The sequence below is a fragment of the Lineus longissimus genome, chromosome 7 (assembly GCF_910592395.1).
Source record: "Lineus longissimus chromosome 7, tnLinLong1.2, whole genome shotgun sequence".
In the NCBI taxonomy this organism is placed as follows: domain Eukaryota; kingdom Metazoa; phylum Nemertea; class Pilidiophora; order Heteronemertea; family Lineidae; genus Lineus; species Lineus longissimus.
The window spans coordinates 19619795-19646995 of record NC_088314.1 but is presented as its reverse complement, the minus strand read 5'-3'; the positions used below and the strand labels follow the sequence as shown (position 1 = coordinate 19646995).

General features: G+C 39.9%; 1 protein-coding gene across 4 annotated transcripts in view; it reads right to left on the bottom strand.

Moving 5' to 3' along the window:
• The window catches only part of LOC135491711 (calcium-dependent secretion activator 1-like), a 57677-nt gene that overhangs the window by 11877 nt on the left and 18599 nt on the right, over positions 1-27201 (bottom strand). For 2 of the 4 annotated variants that reach the window (XM_064777750.1, XM_064777751.1), the window contains 14 exons: positions 21715-21808; positions 21084-21205; positions 20674-20922; positions 20477-20543; positions 20195-20300; positions 18754-18954; positions 15968-16116; positions 14854-15143; positions 14372-14435; positions 11283-11312; positions 8054-8177; positions 7077-7097; positions 5436-5542; positions 4502-4546 (listed from right to left, as the gene is read on the bottom strand). In XM_064777750.1, coding sequence (XP_064633820.1) covers positions 4502-4546; positions 5436-5542; positions 7077-7097; positions 8054-8177; positions 11283-11312; positions 14372-14435; positions 14854-15143; positions 15968-16116; positions 18754-18954; positions 20195-20300; positions 20477-20543; positions 20674-20922; positions 21084-21205; positions 21715-21808 — 1669 coding nt within the window. Of the gene's footprint in view, positions 1-855; positions 886-4501; positions 4547-5435; positions 5543-7076; positions 7098-8053; positions 8178-11282; positions 11313-14371; positions 14436-14853; positions 15144-15967; positions 16117-18753; positions 18955-20194; positions 20301-20476; positions 20544-20673; positions 20923-21083; positions 21206-21714; positions 21809-24472; positions 24521-27201 lie in introns of all 4 variants that reach the window. The other 2 variants (XM_064777749.1, XM_064777752.1) reach the window with 2 other exon arrangements.

Below are 27201 nucleotides of genomic sequence, written 5' to 3'. Positions count from 1 at the left end.
TCATGGGAAACTCTCAGATTTCTATGTCACTTAGTTAGAGGGTACTAGCATGCTAAAGGTACTGTCCCGTCCTGCGTATATCACTCACAGAGTGACTGGGAACCAAGTACGTATCTTGTGTACGGATCGGGCGAAATTTACAATCAGGGATTGGTTAGAAGCATGCAAAGATCTACATAATAATTCATGCCGCATGTAAAAAATTCATCCTATTTTGTTTCAACATCACATCCAACTTAAAGGACAAATCCATTCAGAAACGTATCAGGTTTTAAACATCATGGTTTGCCACAACAAGATGGAAAACTTGGCATGTGATCAAAACAAAATAGGACATCTTATTACACTTGGCAAGAGGCACGAATGGCAACTCAACGATCCTTCCTCAATGGGGAGGTGCATTTATATAAAGAATAGGTTTGTAAAAGTTGAAAACACGCCCTGGCTAAAAATGAATGATCCCTATATAGTGTCATGCAGAAATTGTAATTGTAATAAACTGATTGTGACCTCACTTCTTATTGGTTGGATAACAGATTTGTGGTTGGATAACATCCTTTACGGTTGGATAACACAAAGTGTGGCTATAGATCTTTACTGATGTTTCCTGGGTGCGTATGGCATGTAAAGAGAGAGTGTCAAAGTCACACACTACACTTTTTCCTGATTTATTCGACAGAATTTCCACCCAATCCAACCTTTTCCCTATTAGTAATTTGGGAAGCCATTAGTATCTGGGCTTCATTTTGAAGTGAAACTCTTAAGGTGCCGAAATTTTATCCTCAGAACCCAATCCATAATCCATAACCAATAAGGAAGAGAGTCCAGCGAGTAATTAATATCATGCGATCTTACGGAGTGAAACGTTCTCGTGGCAGGTTTTTTCTGCGAGAAAGAAATGTTAAAGAGATCTTTGGAGAAACTACGTAAAAAGAGGTGAAAAACTCTCAAAGTATCGGAACAGAAGACCATATCGTGAGTGAGGAACTAAACTGTCTGTACGTCAAACCTTGCAGACTCCTAACTGGCTCTCAAAATAAATCAGTGTTTGTTGGAACTGGGGAGGAATTCCCAGCTCAAACAAGAGTCTCCTGCCAAGTCCACTTTGTGGTTGGCAGAGACAAATTAATGTCAAGCTCCCAATTTTTGAAGGGTTTGGTGTATGCGAGATATATCTTAATCCTCCAGCCATGATAAAAAAAAAATTGGCATATTTGCCATGAGGATTTGAGCAAGCTTAGGAGTCTGCTTTGGTCCAGACGTCAACAAAGGAAGAGAAGGCGTCAAACCTCAACCCACCCGAATATAAACACGAAACCTCTCAATAAATGAGCACGAAAGACTCTAAAAAATACATACAGATTGTGCGTCAAAGTAATTAAAGTGAAATTGTTCTCCACGAGGACCAGTACCAGACAGATCAAACAAATTCATATCATACATGTTTTGTTGAAGTGACAATCGTCAATATGACTGTCAATTTGCCACTTCGATGAAACATCAATGATACGGTAAATCCAACAACCGGACGAACACATGAATAGCAAAAGTATGCACTTCGTGATACCGTGTTTAGGTAACCCACGGAGAACTGAACACGACAGGACCAGGAGAAACGATGACTTGTAAATTCTGAAAAATATTGCCCCCAATAGAGTTGTAGTTCGTATCAAAGCAACCGCCTCCGTTTTAAGAACTGTAACCATTGGGCATTGGGCAGTCTGGCAAAGTTCCTCAATCGGCTGATTGTAGCCAGATCAAGCCCACACCCGCTGATCAGCTTCTGTAAGCTTTTCTTCTTGTCATCTATAGCGCAGCTTAATCAACGGGTAACCCTTGGACACGTTCAACAGGTTACCCCCTGATCAAGCTGCCTATCAACCACAAGGAGAGACTGATGGAGGCTGACAGGTAGCTTGCTTAACAGGTTACGATCAGCCAATTGAGGATCTCTGTCTGGTTGGTGCAGGGATCGTTCAACTGAAAGCACATGGACTCTGATAAGCACTATATCGAGAAAAAAACTGCATGCGGTCCATGACAATTAGAATCATGGTGCCACAGTTTCACAAAATAGGTGGCGACACAAAATGCTTGTGAAATATTTTGAGATTTGTTTTTTTTAAAAGATGGCATCAATGTTTATGATATGTGGCACAGTGGTTCGTGTCATGAATTTCAAAAGTGTTTTGCAAGGTAAGGATTTGTTTACAAAACCTGTGTTTTATTGCTAATAAGTAGCACTGTATCACCATTTAACAGTCTAATCAACAGTCAACCCTCTTTGTGGCTAAGAGTTTGATATTAAAGCCGTTTACACGCACAGAAAAAGACCCATAAGATCTGATCCAATACAAATGCAGTCTAGATTTTCCCCGTGTAAACAGGCAAGTAATCGGCACTGGTTGGGATGAGTCTGGATTCAAAGAGGACTATCTATCAAGCTGGTTCAATCAGGTCTAGTCTGGAAGCATCCGGACCATTTTGGTCAAAAAGTCCCACAATTTGTTCTCATGCCATGGGCATGCGTGAAGTACTTGGGGTGCTCCTATTCTCATCAATATGCACCCCATGGCATTTGACTGCATTAGGCCAGATTGGCCAGATTTGTGGATTTGAATGAGCCCATAATGAAAGACAGATCCAATCGAATTGGAATGTGTTTTTTAGGTTGCGCATTTGAATATTCCTGTTGTCAAATTTCTCGAAACAGAGGCTTTCCATCAGAAATTATAAGACATCATAAAATAACTTTTTATAAGAGGGTAATTTCTTTTTTATAGTTCAAATTCCACAAGCACATAATTAAGAATCACACACAAAAATGGGAAAAAAATGTTAAGAATTTTGTGTTAAAAAAATAAACTGACGGAAGATGAAAATGTGTATAATTGGAAAGAAATTATATATATCGTAAAAATATATATAATCCATACGAGGTGATGACTCACCGCTTTAAAGGCCTAGATATCAGTGGGGATGAAGAAAAGGTCGACATTAAAAGGGGGCGCAACCATGCAGTTACAACAGGCAATGGCAAAGATGCAACCATCGGACACCAGTTTGAACCTCCCTTCAAAATATTCTCAAATTACACCATCAAAGCTCCTGCAAAGCTCATCCATTGACTAGTGAAACTGAATTTCCCGACCATTGAGTAGTTTTAGTGATTTCACTATGATAGATTTGCCCACCCATTGCCTTAACCACTCACTAGTAAAATTGATTTGACCAGCTGAAGTGATTGTCCCACCCACTGCCTGTAAATTTGTTGAACCATGCCACTGAAAGTACTTGTCCATCAACCTACACAATGGCATGGTTGAAATTAGTGGATTCAATCTACACAAATCTAGTCCAACTTTCCTTGGAATGAACACAGTGGTCTTAAATGCACCCATTCATCTCCAACAACACATTTCTCTAGATAAAGCCAAGTTGGTGAATTGATTGAAGGGAGGAATTCAAAATGGTGACCAACAGGTTCATTAGAACACCGTGCACATATAGAATTTGAGAGGAAGAATCCGAAATAATGTATGTGGCCACTGAGGCAGTCAAATGAAGTGGAGATTTTTTTTGAAAAAGTTTGATCTGGGAGCCAATAAAATTCCTCTTCTTAGACATATGTATAACCACCATGGCAGGTAAAGACAGGGAAGGTGTATCTATGTGGGTCATTCTTGGTGGATCGGTTCGGGGAATGGGAATGTGAAAGCTCACTATCGTGTAAGAGATCTCATCCACAGCCTCATGCGACTCTTACCTGCACCAGAACGCACCACATACAGAAGTTCTGAGAAACTTGCAAGAGGAAACACACCCAGGGAGGGTCATATCATACTCAAAAGAAGCTAAGCGCATTCCTCAAGATCACATGCTGGAGACAGATCAAAGGAAACCTGCCCCATGCCCCCTTCCCCCAATTTCAAACTCTCTCCAAACACTTTTAAAAGCCCGCTTAAGATTCGGTTTGTTTCAGGATCGCTTATGTGGGATAGTGCCTTTTGATGCCTTATTTAGGCCCTTTAAATATTCATATTTACATCAATGCCATTTGAGCAGTAAAACAGATCAGTTGATCATTACCACCTAAATAATATATGATTAATTGTTGTTTTTGAAATGCACTTGAGTAACCAAAAAGAAACTATTTAAAAGCATGCCTGATTTTCATTCAAGAAACTATACAACAGATAGCTTAAAGCACGGACAGGCGAAGTGCATCATCGAAATGCCCCGGTCACCTCAGGTTCGAAATTCAAAGCTTTCCGTGCTGCATGGAACAGAGATCTGCATTCGATTTGAGAGGACAGATATTCCGATATCAAGCAGGCTCAAAAAGTACAGGTGGTGCATGCTTTTAACATTCATGCACCACCTCCCAAACCCAACCAAAGAATTCTGTCCTGCTCAACCCAGTGCAGATCATGGACCTGCAGCAGCCAAGCCCCAAGACATCCCGCATACCAGAATGCCTAAACATTGATAACTTACTCACCCGGGGTATTTTAACATTAAAGGGCAACTTCATTTTATGAAATGCCTGGATTTATAAACCATGCAAGATGTTACGTTGGAATATATTTGAAAGAAATTATATTTTAAACTGAAGTAGGCCCTGTACCTGCAACCATGCATCAACAGGAAGTAATTTTCATATGATAAGGTCCAACAAAGAACTAGTGTTGAAATAAAGAAAACCAGTTCATAGAATCAAAATCTGGCAGGTCTTGAAAAACAAGGAATTAAGATGATATTTAGTCCACCAACAATTCTTTTTCAACATCCCTATCTCTCCAAAAATTGTGGATAGAGGTAACATTGATCACTGTAGAGTAACACTGTTCTGGACATAGAACTCTTGGTGTTCTCCACACACATGAACTCCACACAAACAATAGAGGGGAAAATACTCTCCACACAGTCAATCACATACATCTTCCCTCACAATGGAGAACACCAAAACACTGCATGGAGAACATGACTAGACACTGCATGGAGAACTGACGAGAACATTACGAAAATTGATCACCCAGGCATCAAACACCGAAAAACTAACAAGCAACAAGACAGGTATGAAAAGTATTCTAGATCCTTGGATGGCCACTTTTTGAAGGGTTTACTCTTACTCTGAAGCTCCTTTGGTTTTCCTTGGCCTTATCATACCAACGGTTTAAAGACTATTAGAAGGAGAACCAAATGAATTTGAGAGTATTAGTATGATAGACCCATCTTTTTCTGTCAATAATTACTTTTAGTCGAAAAGATGCCGAGGAACTTTCATATTTTGTTGTTGAGAAACATTCAACACAAAACAATTGTCAATGGTAGTCACGGAAACACACTAGGATAACAACCCACAGTGATGTTAGTCAGGGGTGAATAATGCAACAATTCTGATTGATCGAGCAGAGAAGTCGTGTGATACATACCTCTGCGTGGTGTTCCTCGTTCTGTTGCAAGACTTCGATGCAGAGTTCAGCGAGGTGGATGATGTCTTCTAGGCGTCGCTCTGGAGGTACATCATCACGAAATGAGTCTACGATTGACGGTGAGGAGCACAACAGGACACACAGACACAACCGAAAACAAAACGAAAAAAAACACAACATAAATACAACAATCACTAACATCTGTTTCAATTCAACGAATATATCTGGCTCCACCTATTAAGCATTTACAAAACAAATTGGAGCATGCGCATATAATTGATGGACCAGGCATTTGTAACTTTCCGAAAACAAGAATTCGACACTTCTACTCAGGTATTAGCCAATCAAAGTACCAGAAATGTTATCAATACACATAGTTAAACCAATAAAGACATTTCTAAAATGTGAAAAAATACGAAATTATCACATGTGCTGATCGAAAAAACAAACTCGTGCCGACTGATGTGCTTCACTTCACATCTATACAAAAAGAAAGTAATATATGAGAAATAAGAGTTATATAACTGATCACATGGTTAAACTTTGATAAAAATATTTCAAAGAATTGTTGTGCATACAACATATTAGATAAACGTGGTTTCCCACGTCAAGATGGAAAAACTGGGTTTGCCACAATTGGAGGGTAACCTGGTTTGCCACAGCAAGATGGTGAGCTGGGTTTGCCACAGCCAGATGTCAAACCTGGTTTACCGCGGCAAGCCTTACTCCTGGGGTCAACAAAGCATGAACTGAACTTGATAAAGTCACTAGGACAAGAAAAGAAATGGTGCAAATGTTTGTGTGTAACACCTATTAGGCCACATGTCTCATATTTCTTGGTTTACAGGAATGAGCCAGTAAAAGTTATGGTGAAATAAATGTGAATGGTGGTGATGTGAGGAAGCATTTTTCAGACCCCTTCCCCCCCCCCCCCACCTCAGTGAGTATGACAATTGGAAATCCTGATCCAAATTTTCCCGTCAATTTTATCTCTGAAGTCCCAAAATTCAAGGCTGTAAACCAACAAATAAACAAGAAATAAAAGATATGTGGCCTCATCAAGCCAAATCTACCACGCCAGAAAATACCACTTGGCATATTATAGATTGTGCACCGACTACATAGGGAAAATTTGGTAATCTCTATTCAACATCTTGTTCAATAGATGTAACAAATAACAAATTTTCTGACATCTGTCACTATTTCTTAGTCACATAGTTCCCAGACGCATCAGATAATGGATGCAAACATTCTCATAAATGTTCACCCCAAGAACTCTGCCAGTGTCGGATCATCCTGGATACTGTAATTTCATCTGGTTAACATAGGATTTGCAATGCACATGGTTTACATAGGATTTGCAATGCACATGGTTTTTATAAGATTTGTGATCCACATGATCTACACAGGATTCAAAGTGCAGTCACATTTCACTTTTCATGAGCAAGTTGGTTCCTTAAACACAACAGCATGTCTTCATATTTACATGACATGTAGACCAAAATTCAAATTTAAAAATAACTTTCAAATTTCAAATGGATAAATGGCCTTTAAATTGGGTAGGCTGAGCGGCACACAATTGTCTGTAGCTTGGCAGATTTGGGCTTGAACCATGCAATGCAAACAATGTTATATTGTCACCTTTCTTTCCCTGTTCCCGTCCTGGCGTAAGCAGGAAGATAAATCACATGGAATATATAGGTGTGAATGGGTCACCCTAAACAGTGTCCAGTAGGGTCCAGTAGGGTCCAGTAGAGTAAAAAGTCATCAAATCATCTTTCGTATGCTTCACTGGATGCAAAGTGGATGCTCCTGGTCGCTTCTGGACATTGTTTAGGATGACCGGTATGAAGAGAGGAAGCAGAGCATATCTTGAGTCAAGAACCAATTTCCATTTTTTGACTCGACTATTTTGAGAAAATCTTGGAAAAGATATGTTAGAATCTCCGACTGAATCAACTGACTAGCATTTCCATGGATGGGCATAGGTACTCAAGTTTCTGAGTGTGGGCTGCCATATTGTTCTCACAGATTTTCAAGGATGACCAGATCATTCATTGGAAAGCTTTATTCTGTTGATATCAGATTCATTTGGTTTGGAGTAATTGTAGATTTTCCAAAAAGTTTCCCCCAAAATAGATTGGTACCAACTATGCATAAGACTTGAAATATACTCCGGACAGAAAGAGAAGCAAGATTGAGGGGTGGTATAATAGAGGGGGAAAGACGGACACACCGGCATGGGAGACTGAACCACATCACTACAGAGCATTTTAAACATCTTTTTCGCTACAGGTGCGCCATGATGGCATGCATGCATTGCATCATGCATTGTGTCACAACATCATTAGACCATACACCTGTGCACCATGATCCACTAGACCACAATGCTGTCAAATGTAGAAAAATGGTCTTAACATCTATTGCCATCAAAGATGTCATCACAACAGGGAGATTCCAACTCAGTTAGTTTGACCTCTTTTATCAGGACACCTCTCTATCAAGGACAGCACTTGTCAGTCCTGAGGGTGTCCTTCATAGAATGGTTCTACTGTATTTAAAACAGACATCATGATCCAGTTACATACAACATTTCGATGCCCATATCGATATCTCACCTTCTATTTTTGCATATTCAGATATTCTAGTGTAGTTAACGAGGGCAGCGTTCTCGAGACACTTCTTGATCACATGTCGTACCTCCTCTGGTGGGACTGGCGTTACGATGTCTTTCATTAGAACCTGCAAGATGGGGAGGAAATTATTACCATTTACGAAAACATATCATCAAGGCTATACTGTTCGGTTACTAAAGAAACCCAAAATGAAACGATCGAAATGAAACAAAATACAACTCATGAAAGGTAAACTTGAATGAATTAAGACACATTGAAATGGAAAGTAAGGCCTTTCAGAACTACCAACGGCGGTACAGTCTCCAAACCAATGCTCTCATTTCATTTCGTTTCATTACGGTTTTTCATTAGTAACTACTCTCCCTTTCCTTGAAATACCTGGCATGTGAAAACTGACTATCATGAGGAAAAAAACAATATGATCGGATACCATTAAAAAAATGCAACAAAGCCATGTCAATTGTTACTTCTGGTGTCGGATACCCAATGTGGCCATGATGCATTTTCTGATGTCAGTCCCCCATTACGTCATGAAAGCGACCTTTTGTCACACGCACAGGAATTGGTCAGATCAAAAGTAACTTACTCAAAGCGACCCATGAAAACTTTCTTTACATCTCCTTATTTTTTTCCGTTCTTTGAGGCAGCAAGATTCAAACACTGCTCAGTCCAGTGGACCACGGTTCCAGTACTCAAAACAGATTGCTAAATTGTCCTGGCTTTTTTAATGAGTCTTGCTTTGCTCGAGATGAACATGACAGGCAAATTTGTTAGATTTATCTTTGAATAGATAGAGGAATTTTTGATAACAGATTTTGAAGGAACTAATTTCAAAGAGCTACTTAGGATCATTATAAAAGAGATTAAAAAGGAATTGCTATTGTCACCATAGATTGGGGAGTCGCAAAATACAAAAGGTATAGATTCGAAATACAGGTTAATACAAAGTATTCAGATTGATACAGTTCTACTCATGAAATCTGGCCAAGGACCAACCCTGAGTTAAAGGACTATACGGTTATTGCACCTTGGTCCTGACTTAAAGGACTTCTCAGTGACTGCACTTTGGTCATTTATTAAAGGACTACACATGCAGTGATTGTAATGTCACATAATCGGTTGTAACATGCTTATCCTCTTAAAGCAGTTTTATCTTATCAGCATTTTGGTCTTGACGTAACAGTAAAACTAAACTATCAAATCAGGGTTGTTCCATTAACTTGAATCGCCATGAGTGATGTGCTTCAAACTTCACCAGATAGCCTTTAGAAGGGTTACCTAGGTCCCACTGATATGACCACCCTCGCTAACTTCTCGAATCCCATTGAAAACGTAGAGATATAAAATTATGTCGGCTGGTGTTTACTACTTTGGCTGAAAGATGCATTAATCTTGACTAACAAAACCACTATTATATGAACGATTTTCAGATTCTACTCAATTCATTGAAGTTTCGTCAAAATAGCAAATCAACACTTAATTTTGTCACTTTTGAAATATAGCAGTTTGAAATTTACATCGCCAATCATTATCCCATAGTGTCATACCTCAACACATGTTTGGGTACAGAACACAATCAGTTCTCAAGATGTTTGTTTAAATGAGCAAAGTACCGGTTTGGTGGGCAGGTTGAGACCAGATGAATTTGAGCAAATTACCCATTTTTCGGGCATGTTGAGATCAGATGAATGTTAAAATTAGGTGAACATGAACATAGAAAGCAAGCCACATTTCGTCAGACAAGATCGAAAAGAACTGGAAAATTCAACAGAACACATGGTGAACAGTCAATAAGTGCCAGTCAAAAAACATATCTAGAAAAATCCCCAAATGCAAGTTGAAAGATAGAAATCTACAGTAACACCAAATAATCTAGTCTTTCAAAAAATAAAGTCATGAAGTTTGGGAAAAAGATTTTAGCCAAAAAAGTTAATCCATTCTTAGACATGATTTACACCCAAAGAGTACCATAATTTTGGTGATGACGAGTGTTTTGGCGTCAAAAATACTACTAGCACCAAAAGTGTGTGACAAAATTCTTGCAATTATTTAATTTATCTTCAGACTGATAGCAACCAGTACACCTTCAGATTAAAATAAGGCTGAGTGCAGTTGAACTTAAAGCTGTGAAGTGATTTTGACCCTCGTGAAACGATCACAGGGCATGCAAAGCATTGAAAAAATAATCGAGGGACACGCTTAAATTCAATTTTATAAAGTATGCACGTTTTGCATTTTTTGTTCAAATGAAGGACACCAGTTTTTCATAAATGTTTGATAGAATACAAAAGACTAAAAAAGGAGTGACATTTTTGAAGCCAGTTAAAGGACCAGATGTACAAATGTGTACTCACCTTAAAATACAAGGAGAGCCACCTATGAAACAGAAGGTGAACCAGACATGCCTGTACATCATACACATGTCTGACCGGGCCACTTACCATGCTGGCATGATTGTTTTTTTGTTTTGTAGATGGCTCTACTGGATTTTATGATGGGCACATTCATTCATACAACTTGTCCTTTAAAGCACTGGCATCATTTACACCATATTTTCTTAGAGAGAATTGTCTACAAACAAGAAACATGTACTAGCATTTCTATGTCCATGTCCAACTAAAACTAATGCAACTGTCAATCTGTATCCTGCATTCCCCTCCTTGAGGATAGGCATGATTTGAACCAATGAGGAGGGGGAAACAAGATAAAAATTCAGAGCCGCATACATTTTACCAAGTTGAAATAAATTTATCAGTCAATCAAAATAAAAATTACAACTCTGAGGGTTCCCTTGAAGTTAATGTTTCTGCATCACAATCTGGTGCAAAAAGAGTTAAAAAACAGTTACTAAACAAATGCTATGAATCACGCTTGATAATTTGGAGCACACCACATCAAGACGAAAAATTGTAATACTTGAAATACTTTTTAAAAGAGGAAAATGCCTAGCTACCAGGGCCATAAATGATAAAATTTGATTTGTTTGGTGCAATTAGCAGATTACAAAATTTTGTATGTTTTTTTTTGTGTAAAACATCTTTATGTTTTTAAGAATTCAGGTTATTTGCAAAGATGTACCAATGAAAATTTGGCAGTTTTGAGAAGTAGAAATTCTATCATTATTATAACAAGGATTTTTAGGCTTTGTTGTCCCCTGGTAGCTATTTGAACGTATAAGAACATCATGTTTGTGCGTTGACATCTACACTACCTTGTCCTCTGCCGCCTTGACCTCAAACCACTGCAAGACGAGCAAGTTAGGTGAAAATATCGCCACAAAATACAGCAGGGGGATTGCCAAAACCCTTCCAATTCTCAGAAATTTCATGAATAAAGTCTTTGAAATTGATGTTTCGTAACTGGCCTTGGCACACACTTTGAGTGAACTGTTTGTGCTGAAAGTTTTGCATTGTCATTATATTTTATGAAAAAAATGTACTGAAATACCAGGGGAGCCACTGTTTGAACAGGCGAGGAACTATCATGCATGTGCACATCATACACAGGCAATGTACAGACACAATAGTTCATCTAGTGTCCAGTAGGTGGCTCTCTGGTTACAAGGTCAATGCTCCTAGAGTACCCAACATACTACTTGCATGTCTGAGCCATATATGCAGAATTAGGTCAGTAGGTCAATGTTCCCAAAGTGACCAACTTACTACTTACAAGGTCTTTGTTTCTAGATCACCCACATACTACTTACACAGGTCATTGGATGTAAAGTTTTCCATCATATACTATGTGATCTATGTTTTATAGGGCATTGATTCGCTTTGAATGTTTACTTTTTATTGCCAGTTCACTTCATCAATTGCCATCCCCAAGGTGCACAATGCTTGTTATAGATTGCAAAAATTTCTGAGACTGGGCAAAAAGATTTTCATGGGAGGGGCAGGAAGGAGGAAATTGGTAGAAATTCTACAAACATTTCAACTGAAGTGCGCCTCTGGCAGTGCTGGAAGATGAGAAATGTCTTGTGCTCAGGATTAAGCAAGGGGAGAGACAACTCATTTACAATGTTTTGGCATAAAATTCTCAAAATTGTGCTCAATTTTCCACTTTTCAGACAAGTGCCTCTTGTGTTTGAGTGGCTAACTTTTGCCTAATTATGAGCCAAGCCCTGTTTTAATTTTGACCTCATTTCAGCGACTTGTGTATAATTTTGTTTTATCAGTTGAATCTTAACACCTTCATCGCCGAACCACGTAGAATCCCCCCTCCCCTTTGAGCTGGTTATCCGAGTCTCATGGACTTCATGAAAGAACTACGCCATCGCCATCTTCAGGGCAAGGCAGGAATTGAAAAGACAAGACAAGACAAGAAAGGTCATTTCAGTTCTTACCTTCCCCTGAAGATGGCGATGGCGTAGTTCAGGGCACGGTTGGAACTGGAGAGACCGTTTGGTCTTGTCAGTTCCTACCTTGCCCGGAAGGTGGCGATGGCGTAGTTCTTTCATGAAGTCCATGAGACTCCGATAACCAGCTCAGAGGGGGGATTTGGGCCACGTAGATCTACGTGGTTCAGCGCTGAAGGGGTTAAGAATTTGTAAAAGTGTGCCTGAGGCTATTAGAGGAGGGCTCCAATATATGCTCAGGTACAGCCTGACCACTTTGACTATTGGCCCTCCTTCTAAAGGTTTGTCTAACATGAAAAACCATTTCTGAGTTTTGACAATTTTCCAAAAATTTCTGAATTCATGCCAAAGCATTGTAAAGTTCTTCATTATGAAACATGACTGATTTGAAACACATCAGGGACACAACAGTGACACCACCAGCTAGCTGTAATCTGTCAACATGCAAAGAGTTGTGCTAGATTTCATTCTATGGGCGTTGGCTATTCCATAAGCATTTGTGGCTACACATCTGGGAGCACACTGAGTGGAATGTCTGCCAGATCATGTAGCAGAGGTCTTCGAAATCTTAAATTAAGGGTTGACCATAGGCACCCTCGTTTTCAAAACTTTTCTAGTATAAGATTCCGAAGATGTATGGGTCATCGTGCACTCGTAACTCTGTGGGCTCCCAGCTCAAGTTTATGTTCATATACAATAACCAACACAAACCATGAATGAAATCAGCTCGGTAGATCTTGAAGTAAAATAACCAAGGGGCTGAACATTTCACCAATTAGGAGTGAAGACCCTAGAAAGAGTCCCGTGGCAGCAGTCAAGGTCAACAGCAGATGTCTCTAACAGCTAGACCACAACTGTCTTCACGACATCAATATACGTAAGGATGCATGCTACTTGAATTGAGTTCTGTCAGAGGCGGAAGAAAAAGAACCTGATTGATAGCATCTGTCATCCAATATTCAATAGACTTTTCGATTGCTGATTTAACTGCTATTTTCCACTCAAATATCAATGCTATCCCTTCTCATATCTGAATGCTATTCCCCCTCAAATCTGAATGCTCTTAAATCTGACCAATCCCATTCAAATCTGAATGCTATTCTCCCTATAATCTGAATGCCATCATTCCCTTCTTAAATCTGAAGGCCGTTTCCCCTCAAACCTGACTGCTGTTCTCCCTTAAATCTGAGTGCTATTCCCTCAGTCCTGGGTGGCAATTCTGCGGATAGGTGATGAACAGGGTACAATGAGACTCAAATGGTCTAAAGGCGCAAAGGAACAAGTTCTGCCTCCCGATGTCAAGGCAGGGGTTACGCATAGCATGTTTTATTCAGCAGAACTGCATGACCTCTCAATGAATCAAACCTTACTTGATAACTCAGTGCCTTTAAAAAAAGGAAGGCGTGAAAATTCAACAGCTAGTGGTCGTAAGGAACATGGCATAGCAAAGTCATTCTAGTGCAAGTACTCCTACTTTTCAAAACAAGGGCAAATCGTTCGAGTGCAGGCTACTTCTGCCAAATATCACACATGAAGTGATATCATTTAGACATCGATTCTGGTGTCATTTCATGATCTTGAAGGATGGAACTGTTGGGACTGTAAAAGTTTTCAGAGTCTATCTCACCATAATCATTCCTTCAGGGTTAACACATTTAGACCACAGAACATTGGATGCACCTGACGAATCAACTAGTTTTAAATCACAAATCAAGCAGAGAGCAGGTTACATTGGTGCACACTTGCACACATTAATCTGTATGGAATATATGACGACCCACTCTCAACTTGATTTGGAAAGGACTCCCGCCATGACATGATACAACATTGAGCCAAGTCTAGAGACCAACATCAAGGGTCCGACTTAGATATCCCAACATCACCAAAATGTACAATCACCGAGATTAGTTTGGACGGGGACACATAAGGAGCGAGATTCTTACCCTTTCCAAGAGTGATAGAGTAGCTTTGAGTGCGCCCTCTGGTCGTCCGAATGGAAAACAGTACCTGTAAGTGGAAAGAACCATTAAAGGAACCAAGAACCAAGCTTCTGTTAAAGTAAAGTATTTAGTGCTTGTAAAGCGCTCATTCCAAGTGTCCTGCTCACAAGCACTTTCACAAGAAGTACTCTTAAAAGAGCAGTGTCCTCAGCCCAGTCTTGAAACTTGCCACAGAACGACTCCCTGAAGTCAAGGCAGTGCGGTCATTTTTCTTCTTCTTCCTCTTCTTCTTCAGCGGCCTTCGCTCAGCACTTGAGTTCTTATCAGAAGAGTGTCCCAGCTCCAAGGCAGGATGAGCATTTTCGCACGCCACTTTGCCCATCTTCTTAGGTCAGATTAACATCATTCGTTTACAGGCAACTTAACCACTAGACTATGCTGTCCCTCTCCATCATTCGACTGAAGCAGCTTGAAATGAAAGTTACCTAAAATGTGTGATCTGGTTCTCGAGAAGGATGCGTAATCGCTCCTTGATTTCGTCAAATTTCTCTCTTTCCTCGTGAGTCACAGTCCCAATACCATCAGGCCTGTTTCCATGAACGTGAGAAGCACAGAATGCAAAGCTGTAATGAATGAGGGTGGGGTCGACCATGATGCCGTTCTCCGCTCTCTCGAGGAGGTCGTTCAGGTAACAAAGATGGCGGAAACAGCCACGCACACCGTAACGAGCACAATACTCATCCAGGCAGAAGACCTGACCTGGACTGAACCAACCCTGCAACAGAAATAAGGCAAATGAGCAAAATGACTGCAGGATTCTAAATTGGTTGGACTCTACACTGTTCTCGTTGCTGAGGGGAAGACAGGCCAGACTGCAGGAAGGTGAGAACATATTTCACGGGATTTTAGGGAAAGTATGGGGCCTGAGAGGTACACCGGTTCTTCAAGTGATGTCAAAACCTCAAAAGGCATTGAGCTGTTGCCATGTTGATTGTCAATATTCCAAATGATATCACCGAGCCATTTACGATTTAAACACTAAATTATGGTGTTAAAATGCGTCATGATGTGACAATTATGATGCAGCAGTCGAGTTGTGCGCTACAGGATTGAGGCTGGAAGGTTCCTTCCACAACATGCTCTGTCTGCACGGATGTTATCCACTGGTGGCCAGACATTTTTATGTTGAGGAGGAGGGAGGGGAGGAGGAGTGGGTAGAGGGGAGGATTGGGAGGGGAGGGGAGGGGAGGAAGGCAGCAGACAAGACCAAAGTTAAAGGACAACTGCTCATGATTGAAAACAGCAACTGTTCAAGAAGGGCGATAACTAGATATACAACAACAACCACAACAACAATCAGATGTGTTGTAAAAATAAACAGAAACATCTCACTTAAAATGATGGAAAAGTTTAAGTAGGGAACCAAGTTGGATGATACAGGAAATTCTCATTTATAGGATTGTTTCATGCAAAAGTTTTTTCAGGCTGTGAAGGGTTAATTAAGGTGCTTTAGAAGGTGCAATATTGCGGACGTCGTCTTGCACAGTCTCCTCAACGTACACATAACCCGACTTACCCCGCACGGCTTCGAGTACTCACCAAACAGGTATACGCATCGTTGAGTCGGTAATCTAAGGTCAAGGTCTGAAGAAGTCTGAATAAACCGGCATGATCAAACCTACAGGGGTTAGCCTGCACATACTCGTCTAAGCCATGCTTTCTTGCTCTATCAGCATCTGGAAAACACGCTAAGGTCAAAAAGAGAACTTTTTATTATTGTGCCACACTGGTGCATGTACAAACAAAGTGGTAAAGAACACGTGGGGTCAGGGTTTCTGCCATGATTTGTTTCGTAGGGTATGTTTGAAAGGGAAAAAAATCACTTTTTTCCCAAAAAAATTTCTCTTCAAATTTTTTTTTTTCAACAAAAATCTTTTTTATTCAAAATGATTTTTTCTCTCCAAAAATACTTAAATGTTTTTTCAACGAAAGTTTTTTTCTTCAAACAAAAAAAACTTCTCTTCAATTTCTTTTTTTCAACAAAAATCTTATTTCTTCCAAATGATTTTTTCTCTCCAAAAATACTTAACTTGTTAAGTTTTTTTCTTCAAAAATACTTTACTTTATAAATTTTAATTTTTTTTTCAAAATTATTTTTTCCAAAAAAACAACTCTTGTTCTCTACTCTACACTACTCTACTCTACTTAATAAATTCAAAAATTAAAAAAAAAATTTTTTGAAAAAAAATTATTTCTAGGTCCATAATACAAACAAAATACTTTTGCTCAGCTTCTTTGAAGGTACATTAGACGTACCCAACGTACGTGGCAAAGACCCTGGGTGTCAGGCCAATGAAGATAACACACGCGAGAAAAGCTAGGATGGACATTTCCTCTTTTACCTACAGGGATCGAAATCAAAGAGAAATATTATTACTATCTGAATGAGATTTCGCTTTCTAGAGGTTAACAGTCAAGGAAGGATCCTCAATCAACCGGTGGTAGGCTGAACAAGCTATTTCATTGTAATTTCCCAAAATCACAGGTTCCTCAATCAACAGGTAGTAGGCCGTTCAAGCTACTTTATTGTTTTTCCCCAAATCACAGGTCAATCGGCCTGCAGCGAAAGGGTTGATGTTCCGATTGTCACAACAGCTGATTAGCAAATTGTTAATTAAAATTGAGCATTTCATACAACCACATATAACGTACTTTTAAACTAGGAGCCTAACAAGATTTATGTATATGTGAACTTTCTAAAAAGCAGACATGTGGCCAAGCAAAGTTATTTATATGTTTGATAGAGATTGAGATTTATACGGAGAAATGAGTCAAGACTATGAAAATAAACAAAATGTAAGACATAACTGGAAGATATACATTTCTAATTTTAGATTTTAATACAGTGATGTCTAGAAGGAGACAAAAGTTTGCTAAACTGGTAAAAAAGATAGATTCGTGATTAACACCTTCAGCGCCGAACCACGTATATCTGAGTGGCCTAAATCCCCCCTCATTGAGCTGGTTATCGGAGTCTCATCGACTTCATGAAAGAACTACGCAATCGCCATCTTCAGGGCAAGGCAAGAACTGAAAAAACTTTGCGAAGACCAAGGTCTTTTCAGTTCCAACCGTGCCCTGAAGATGGCGATGGCGTAGTTCAGAACTTTAAATGACTTCACGAAAGAACTACGCCATCGCCATCTTCAGGGTAAGGTAGGAACTGAAAAGACCTTTCTTGTCTTTGCAGGTCTTTTCAGTTCCTACCTTGCCCTGAAGATGGCGACGGCGTAGTTCTTTCATGAAGTCCATGAGACTCCGATAACGAGCTCAAAGGGGAGTGGGGATTTGGGCCACGTAGATCTACGTGGTTCGGCGCTGAAGTTGTTCAAAGATACAGTGTCATCTTGGTCTTGTTAAAGTTAAAATTCACAGATATGTAGTGCTTTCCAAGTCAAACCATCTCAAAGTCCTCCATTGACGAGCAGCCCTTCGGGGGCCTCTAAGGAGCAGTTTTACCAAACAAATGATATGTATTTAACCCTCAAAGGTTAACATGAAAAGAACAAAGTGGCTCGAAATGGATTTGAACCCATGACTGTAACTCAAACCACTTCACTCCAATGATACATGAAAGGACATCATACGTAAGACAGAAAATCAAATCACTGCAAACTTTCCCAAAACACTTGGAATCAAAGCACTCAACGAAACACAAATTCAAACCACATCTCCTAGCCCCCTCCCCCCCCCCCCAAATCTCAACTGCTCATATGAATATCTCGGTTATACTTCAATAATATAGAATTTGAAACAAATGGACAGGGACTTCAACGACTAAAAGATATTTCTGTAATTCCGGAGTAAAAATATAGTAATATCAGTTACGCATAGTCTAGAATTTATGTCTAAATGGTGCAAAACAGTCTGGGCAATTGTAGTTAAGCGTCTTGCCCTTTGATACAGATTTAAGATGTTAAACGATAATTGTAAAAAATCATGAGGCACTCTCTGCTCAATGTTACCTTCCCGTCCATTCACTGAAAGTTCAGATAGAGAGTAGACGGTTTAAAGGGGTACGCCATTTGTGTAGGCTGCGTGCTGCAGCTAGCTGCTATTGGACGATCCTGAGTGAACGATAACAACAAGATAAGTGATGCAGTAGTCATGACCACAACGTGCTGTGTGAAGTATCATAAAACGCGTTGGTTGATGAATCAGTTTTCAATGTAGAATACAGAGTGTTTGGTAGGACAACCAGTACAGCCTTTTCGATGGTAAAGGACCATTCCTTACGAAAATTGCGAAATATTTGCGAAATTCGCGAAAATATTTAACGCCTGCAAAAATTTCGCATTTTTTCGGTAAACTGATAGAATGCCTACCTCCTTGCATCCGTGATATCTGAGTGTTGCTAATCTTATTTGGTGTCTGCTGAACAGGTGGGATCGGTTTATGCGACTGTCCTGTCGCACGGTAAATCGCTTGTACCCAGAGCTGGCGATCATTCTCATCGTCTGTGGCGAACATGACGCTATCGCCCTCTTTTACTGTGTTGAAGAAGCAGTTGCCGCCTAATCCAACATCTGTGAAAGAGAAACAAATTGTAAACTACAATATTGTCAGTTGAGCAGGCGGACTTTGGAGTCTCCCCACATCATCAAGACATGCAGACAAATTACATCTATACCATAGTTACCTGGACTGAGCTGAAAACGGGGAAATAGTTCCTAGCTAAAACAAGAGAATCTAATTGGTCACTGGCAGACCAATGACGCGTTTCTAAGCAGATTACCTGCCTGACTTGCACTTAGAATCAACGATTTGGCAAGACTGAATGCCTGCTGAAAGCAGGAAGCTTGGTAGGTAGGTCAACTTTTAACTAAACAAGTTAAAGCAAATGTCAATGGCTTATACTGGAGTTGCCACTTTCATTCAAGGCCCGATGACAGCGCTTTGAGCAATGAACTTCCCGCATGTAACAAATCGAGAGTTGAGTGATGTCACGGGTGATGTCAGACACATCATTACCTCGATCATGATGGTCTGACGAGTCACCCAATAACTGATATTTTAGATTAAATTTTGAATCAGAAAGAATAAAGTGTTTAATGTAGAAATGCTATGCATGTATGACATAGACCTAACAAGAGAGAAATTTGAGTTCAAATTGGAGAGAAAGGTTTAGTGTAAGTGTTGAATTCAAAGGAAAAAACAACAGAAAGCTAGAATTGTACGAGAACATAGTATTGTCTTCATAATCATCACTATTGCTATTGTAAGTGCTTTTGCACCCTTGAGGAGGTGGGGTACAAGACACCTATTGACAGTTGCATGAATGATTGGCGATGAAAAAGCAGATGAAAAATGATTAGTGGACCGTCTGAAAGAGATGGCGAGAGGGCAGACTTCGCATGAAGAGATACACTACTTCGATGTTAAAACGAGAAACAGCAAAGATGCCAAAGTTTTTTGACCCAAACTACCTGCTTTTTCTTTGTCTTTTTTTTCTTTCTTTAATTCGTTGTTGTATATTTGTTTGAACATTTCTATTTCATGAAAAAATTGATTGCCGGCTGAAATAACAAGATTTAATCCTTGTTCACAGACACTTTAGGGTTAACATACTGTTATTACCATCGCCAAAGAGGCGCTCTGCGGTGTCAACTGGCTGCTGTGCAAAACAAGACCTTGAACAGTAGGGGAACAAGTAGCACAGCCTGGAGTCCAAACCATGAACTTGATCATGCAATTCCCCACTGCACTATCACAGTCCCAACAGTTCTATTGATGGACAGTCAGAGCTGCCCTTGTATAGTCACTCACCAGCTGGCTCACAGTAGTCGACCGTATAGCCATCCAACTGCATCATTTCGGTGGGGTCCGGTTTCTTCTCACGATAACTGCACATCGCAAACGTATACTGTGATACCTGAAACCACACAAGCAGATCATATAAACTGACAAATTCATGATAAGAAACCGATAACAGCCAACACTCTACACAACCCTTGAACCTTCTTCTTTTCTTTTGCTTCAAAGAGAAGGGTACAGGAATTATCTTATATTGCCCATTACGCACGCCATTTCCAAACAGAAACAACTTACCTGAACAAGTACAAAGTATCGCTTCTTCCACTTCTTCCAAACAGTCTTTCCCATCACATAGAGGTACCTGAAATGAAACACAACTTCATGACTTTGTGTCAACATCCTTTGCCTTATGCAGTATTCAAATCTGCTCTTTCTTCAAATGGAAATTGTGTACGAACGATAATCAGGAAACTCAACATTTCGATACTTACCCACAATGCTTCATATTCTGTGGCTTGTCCATCCGAACGGCTATCTTAATTTTCAGGTCATCAGGGCAGTTTTTGCTTGTCGCTAACTTGTACCATTCCGGCATCTTGCTACTCGTCGATGTTGGTCGTATGACGACTTTTCCAAGTTCCTTGTCTTCGAGGCTCAGCATGCCGGAGCTTTCTGTGTAGAGTTTGACCTTGACAGCGGGTAGTGGGTGAGTGGTGGTAAAATCGCCTTGAGTGTCCCACCTAGAAATGTAATAAAATCATCATGGAAATCGTAAGGTGAACTGATGAAAGTGCAGAGTCCCATTAGCCACATACAAATGGAAGAAAAACATGCTTCTTTCCTTTAAGTCACCGAAAGTTAAGTGATTTATCCGAGGTCACAAGCAGAACTTGATACTTACGAAGGTTTTGAAGCCTCTGCCTGGTCTGTCTGGAGCTTCTCACCACCTTCAACTTCCATTGTGCAGTAAACGATTTTGTTGGGAGAGAGTGATTTTAGGCCTTTTACCTCCATGACAACAACCTATTGGTGATAAACGATAGTGTTTCAGATTGCATGATCTCAACCCTTGGTTGGAGTGTGGCTGCTGATTGGTTAAATTGCAATCATGAGTCATGTTGTCATTCCATCGCAGGTTGCAGTGAAAAATATCATCTGTTTGCGCAGCACTTTAGGCCGAAGTTACATAGACCTCATTCGTTCATTTACCACGAGTCACTTTCCGGGTTTTTCTTTCATTCCTCGGTGAATGCACGCCACAAGGCCGTGCATTCACAGGGGAAAGAAAGCAAAAGGAGAAAATGAGTCCTGGGAAATGAACGAATGAGGTCTATGTAACTTCGGCCTTATGAACAAAGTTAAAGGAAGACTCCATGGTTACAGAAGTCTTTACTTTCCAGGCCAAAAGGGTATGGCATGAGAGAGACTGCATGTGAGCACCCAATATAGCAGCGCTCCCTGTTGTCAAACGACATCGTAGCTACGTCATGATTGCATCAACAGGCACATAATCTGAAACAAAAGTTCCTCACCTCGAGTGTAAAATTGAGAACCACATCAAGTTTGGAGAGTGCTGGTTCGTTATCCTCCGATACTTCTATTTTTGAGATAGATGAACTCTGTGCCCTGTCAAAATCAAAGAAGATGCACATGAAATTACAAGAGATGCACATGAGATCATACTTATGCACATGAAACAACAGAGATATCAATGACGTCTGCTCAGCTTTCATTCATGTGTATGGATGTTTCAAAGAAGATGCACATGAAATCATACTAGATGTACATGAAATAGAAGAAGATGCACAACAACAGAGATATTAATGACGTCTGCTCAGCTTTCATTCATGTGCATGTATGCATCACGGAAGATGATGCACATGAAATCATACCAGATGCAAACCTTACTCAAAAACACAACACCAGAAAAAATACCATCGGGATGAACCCTGACATCGAGTTAGGAACCTAAAGGGTGAACAAAATGAAGTCTGTTATTTCCAACAACCATTTTACATATTGAGTATTGATGTCTTATTCAGCAATGGTGCGAACTTCAAATAAATTATTGATGTGCGTCTGAATTTATCCCAGCACGCGACATCGATTTTCAATATTTGAAATCGAGCCTTGGTAATTTAAGTGTTTTGAGTTGATTTTCGCTAAAAGAGCAGGAATTTATTTTGGGATACAGCCCCTCAAGGCTACAGAGTTTCTGTATAATTTGAAGGTTGTAAGTTTAATTACTAATTTGGATGCACCTACTCTAGTTTCTCCGATCTAAGACCACTTTCAATTATGACTTCTAAATCGACCCAAAAGCCAAGCCAAGCCAAATATGACCATCAGAATTTGGTGTCGCAAACCAATTATCTTTTCAAATTGAACATGTTGAATGGCATCGATTGACCATGTGCATAATATCCCCAATTTCTCGATTATTCAGCGACAGTCTCATATCGGTGAAGCCAGAGTGTCTCCAGAAGAAATGTATCAAAATTTCAAAAATAGGCCTGGTGCTGAAAATATAGACAATAATTTGCATATTTTGTTGTCAATAAAAGTGACTCTTCAACTTGTGCAGTTATTTTGCCAGTTCGCCAGTTAGATTCACACAAACAACTCAAAGTTAGACAAATTTAAGTTATTCTGTCTTTTATTTTGTAGAATTCGCCTCTTCCCAGTTGAGCATATCTAATGGTGGAGCTCTGCCTTGGGGAACAAAATGGCTGACTAATGGAGCCAGTCTTCGATGTCAGCATTGACAATAAAATCTGTGGCGCCCCGATGGCTGACGTGATGACTGCCACATTCAAGCTGACCCAAGATGTGGGCCAGATTCCCCCCAGAACACAGCTACGCATATAGGGACACCCAGCTGGAAAGAGGCGAATTGGAGATATGCATTTTATATCAAATCTGTTACGGGGGAACATCTCAAATCATACCATCTTCATTTCAAAAACCGAAGGTTAGATGCTATTTTTCTATGATTCATTCTTGGTTACTTTTACTATTCGTGAAAAAATCCACAAGGACTTGTCTGTTTACAAAGTACCGGTCAAGCTTATATACCAAGCGCTGTGCAGAGGTTGTGGACCCCTGGTGAGTTGGAGGTCGCCGCTGAAAGCAGCGCTTCCACTGACTTAGTGATAGCAGACTGAAAGAAGAATTTCAATTATGGCTTGAAAAATGTAGTGGGAAAATGGAGAATTTACGGATGAATTTCAGAGGAATTGCGAATCTTTCAAAGCCCTGATGGATGATCACTGAAAAAAAGATGAAGAAATGAAAACTTTAAAATATTTTTCAGGCCCAAGTCACCGCCAACATTCCCTACATATCCAAGGGCATTCATTTTGAGACATGCAGTATAGTCAAGAAAACATGGTCCTGAAGTGTGTATACCACAACACCAAGCATAGATCATTAAAAGGCCTGTTTTTTCTGAAACATCCTGTGAGAACTCAAGGCAGGTCTAGAAGTAAAAACAGCCACAGACTGTAAACCGTGAACTTTTGCTAGCATTTATTTTTGTAATTTTTGCAAATTGACAATCAAACGCAAACTTAGAAAGCACAAAAATATCAACAGTGTTGCATTAACCACTGAATTTCACCAGAAAAAGCGTTATTCAATCCACTGCCAACTGAAAATGATCTAACTTTTAGCTTCCCGAAAATTTCACGGTTAACAAGAATAGGTTTTCCTTGTATGCAATTACCATGCACTAGCACCAGCTTTAAAGGGGGAGTATAGATATAGTTGTGGCTGTATGGAGCCTGATCAGGTCTGTGTTCCACCTAGGATGATGAAGACAAACTACAATTTGATTCCAGTACAGAACTGGAACAAGATTCATTGATGACGAAGTGTTCTTTAAACATGCTTCAAAACCAGCAAACGCCCATTAAATGCATTCATGATCCTGCAAACACATTTTCAGCAGTCAGTTGTTCAGCAGATGTTTCTGAAAGGAGGCTATCATCTCAAAATCCTTGGCTGCAAGTAAGTCAAATGTTTTCCCAGGCCCAACGTGGCACGTATGTGACTCAGGCGGAGGGGAGGATGAGAAAAGGGATTGCATGCAGGTTTTGAGAAAAGTGGTGTAAGGCCATCTCAGATAGCGTAGTATGTTTCCCCCACACCCATTGTCAAAGAGTCAGGTCCTGTCTGCAGGTGCAGATACCTGTCTGACACAAGCCAACTAACTTGCACCAAGGCTATAAGTTCCGAGCAGCCTCTCTCGAGACTCAGAAACTGCAGGCAGACTGTTATAAACCACATTACCAGTACACTTGCTCTAACCACTCTTGCGAGAATGGGGTAGTTCTTTCCCTGAAATGTCGATGGGTGCTCCTACAATTTGGAATGCGATTGTTATAATGTATATAATCTTTATAATAAAAGATACACATAATGTCACAAAGTCTTGATATACATAAACAGGTAGCAAATTGAAAAACATATAATCATTTTGAAAGAAAATGACAATTAGAAAACATGTTTATACCGATAGTGAAAAATTGGAAATCAGAAAACTGTTTTCATTTCTGGACAGATTTTCTGAGCGCAACTGATATTAAAAGAAACCTTGCTTTAAGACAAATCAAACAAAGGCACTGGAGAATTTAAAGCTAACAAAGTCAACACAAACCTCAGAACTCTTTAAGATCACCAACAAAACACTGAAGTCGGAGTCTTCTAATACCAGGTGCTGCACTGCCAGGCCCAGTTGCTCAATTGGTGTTAGAGGGAAACACCAGTGTCAGTACAACTAAAACACTACTTCAGTGCATTAGGACTGAACACCAATGTTACCCCTAACACTGATTGAACAACCGGGCCATAATAGATGAAAGAAGACAGATCGTTTTCAGATGAGAGACAACTTGGTAAATAGAGTTTGATATAAGAGTATGCTGCTATGGTTAGGACAGAGAAAATAAGTAATAATCAGATGTATCAGGCAGTAGGGGTTAATGCCAACACTTTGAAACATGTAATAACAAAGGAACGATCCATTGATGGTATTCTGCCCGGTTGTTGCTAAACGATGGGACCAACACTTCAGAATTTAAGGGGATATTGTGGAGGTCATCCCTAAATTCTAGAACAAACTCCCTATTTTATTGGATGTTACAAAAGTTTGGCTGTTTCCCCTACTGTTAGAAGCATACTGAAGCGAATATGCTAGATCAGAGGCAAGGGAAGCTTGTTTCTCAATGTGTTTGGAGGTAATTATATGGATTGGTTTCTCAACATGTTTGGAGGCAATTATATGGTTTTTCTCAACATGTTAAGAGGCAATTATATGGATTGGTTTCTCAACATGTTTGGAGGCAATTATATGGGTTTTTTCTCAACATGTTTAAAGGCAATTATTATGGAATTTCAATGGGCACTATTTCGAATATGACCAGATGAAAGTTTGGGTACTCACTACACAGACATTGGGCAAACTCCTCTTTTGAAGACAGCCCTTTTGCTGAAAAATGCTTTTCAGATCAAATTGACTGGAAGTAACTGGATTTATTCTCTGGAATAAAATATGCATCTGAGATTATATAGTGAGTCTCTTTTCTTGGACAGAAATGTCTCTCAAAGCAAAGTCCACTGTACACATTCAGAGGTCTTCACTCCAAGAATTTCTCCAGCAAGGGATATTCATTCAAACATAAACAGAGTTTCAATTGAACACATCACAAAAAGAAACACACAAGAAAATAAGATTGAGAAACAAGTTTCAACATTAAATCATCAACACTGGCTTCACTCGCGGCAGAAATGCTGATCAGAAAAAACAGATCGCAAGAGGATTCGCAATAGGATTACCTATGGTGAAGTTGGTTGGCTATACTCGAATGACGCCTGCAATAGAATCAAACTCACGTTATCAAACGGAAAGTCTTACTCAGGTTGGTTTTCTGTGCCAAAGGTTTTATGGTCTGAAGTCTGATCTGAAATAGCCACCTTTTCATCTGTGATGGAGATTGCAGATGTCGCATCTGCAACTGGGATTACAGATGTCAGATCTGCAGATTGCGATGACACATGTCCTATCTTCATTTGCAGATGGGGATTGCATATGTCAGATTTGCAGATTGGGATGACACATGTCTTATCTTCATTTGCAGATGGGGATTACAGATGTCAGATCTGCAGATTGGGATGACACATGTCCTATCTTCATTTGCAGATGGGGATTGCAGATGTCAGATCTGCAGATTGGGATGACACATGTCTTATCTTCATCTGCAGATGGGGATTGCATATGTCAGATCTGCAGATTGGGATGACACATGTCCTATCTTCATCTGCAGATGGGGATTGCATATGTCAGATCTGCAGATTGGGATGACACATGTCCTATCTTCATCTGCAGATGGGGATTGCATATGTCAGATCTGCAGATTGGGATGACACATGTCCTATCTTCATTTGCAGATGGGGATTGCAGATGTCAGATCTGCAGATTGGGATTACAGATGTCAGATCTGCAGATGGGGATTACAGAATGAAGTTTTCACTATATGTCAAATGCGATATCACATCTGTAAATTGCGATTACAGATGTTACATCTGCAGCTTAAATGGAGATTGCACGAAATGACATTTGCAGTAGAAGATACCCAGTTGCAACCAACATCCATTTCTCCTAGCTGCACTGACTTTGAAGACTTTATCTTTGAAGTAGAGACAAAAATACATATGGCACATTATTCTAACACATTGATATTTTTCACATTGAACAAAGGTCACTGAAAATGGGTTATCGGCAAAACGCAAAAGCGCTGACATTCGGATTTGAATGTTCACCTATGGTGAAGATGATTGGCAAACACTGGAGTGACGCCCGGAAGGGAATCAGATCAGGGTTAGCAGCAACAATCGGTTCTGAATTCTCGAAGACTTCTTGGGAGGTTATAGGATAAGATTGTCCAATAATTGAAGAAGTTTTGTTTGTTTTTGTCATTTCTGTTTTAACTCAAATGGGTTTGGTCTTATCTCAGGAGTTA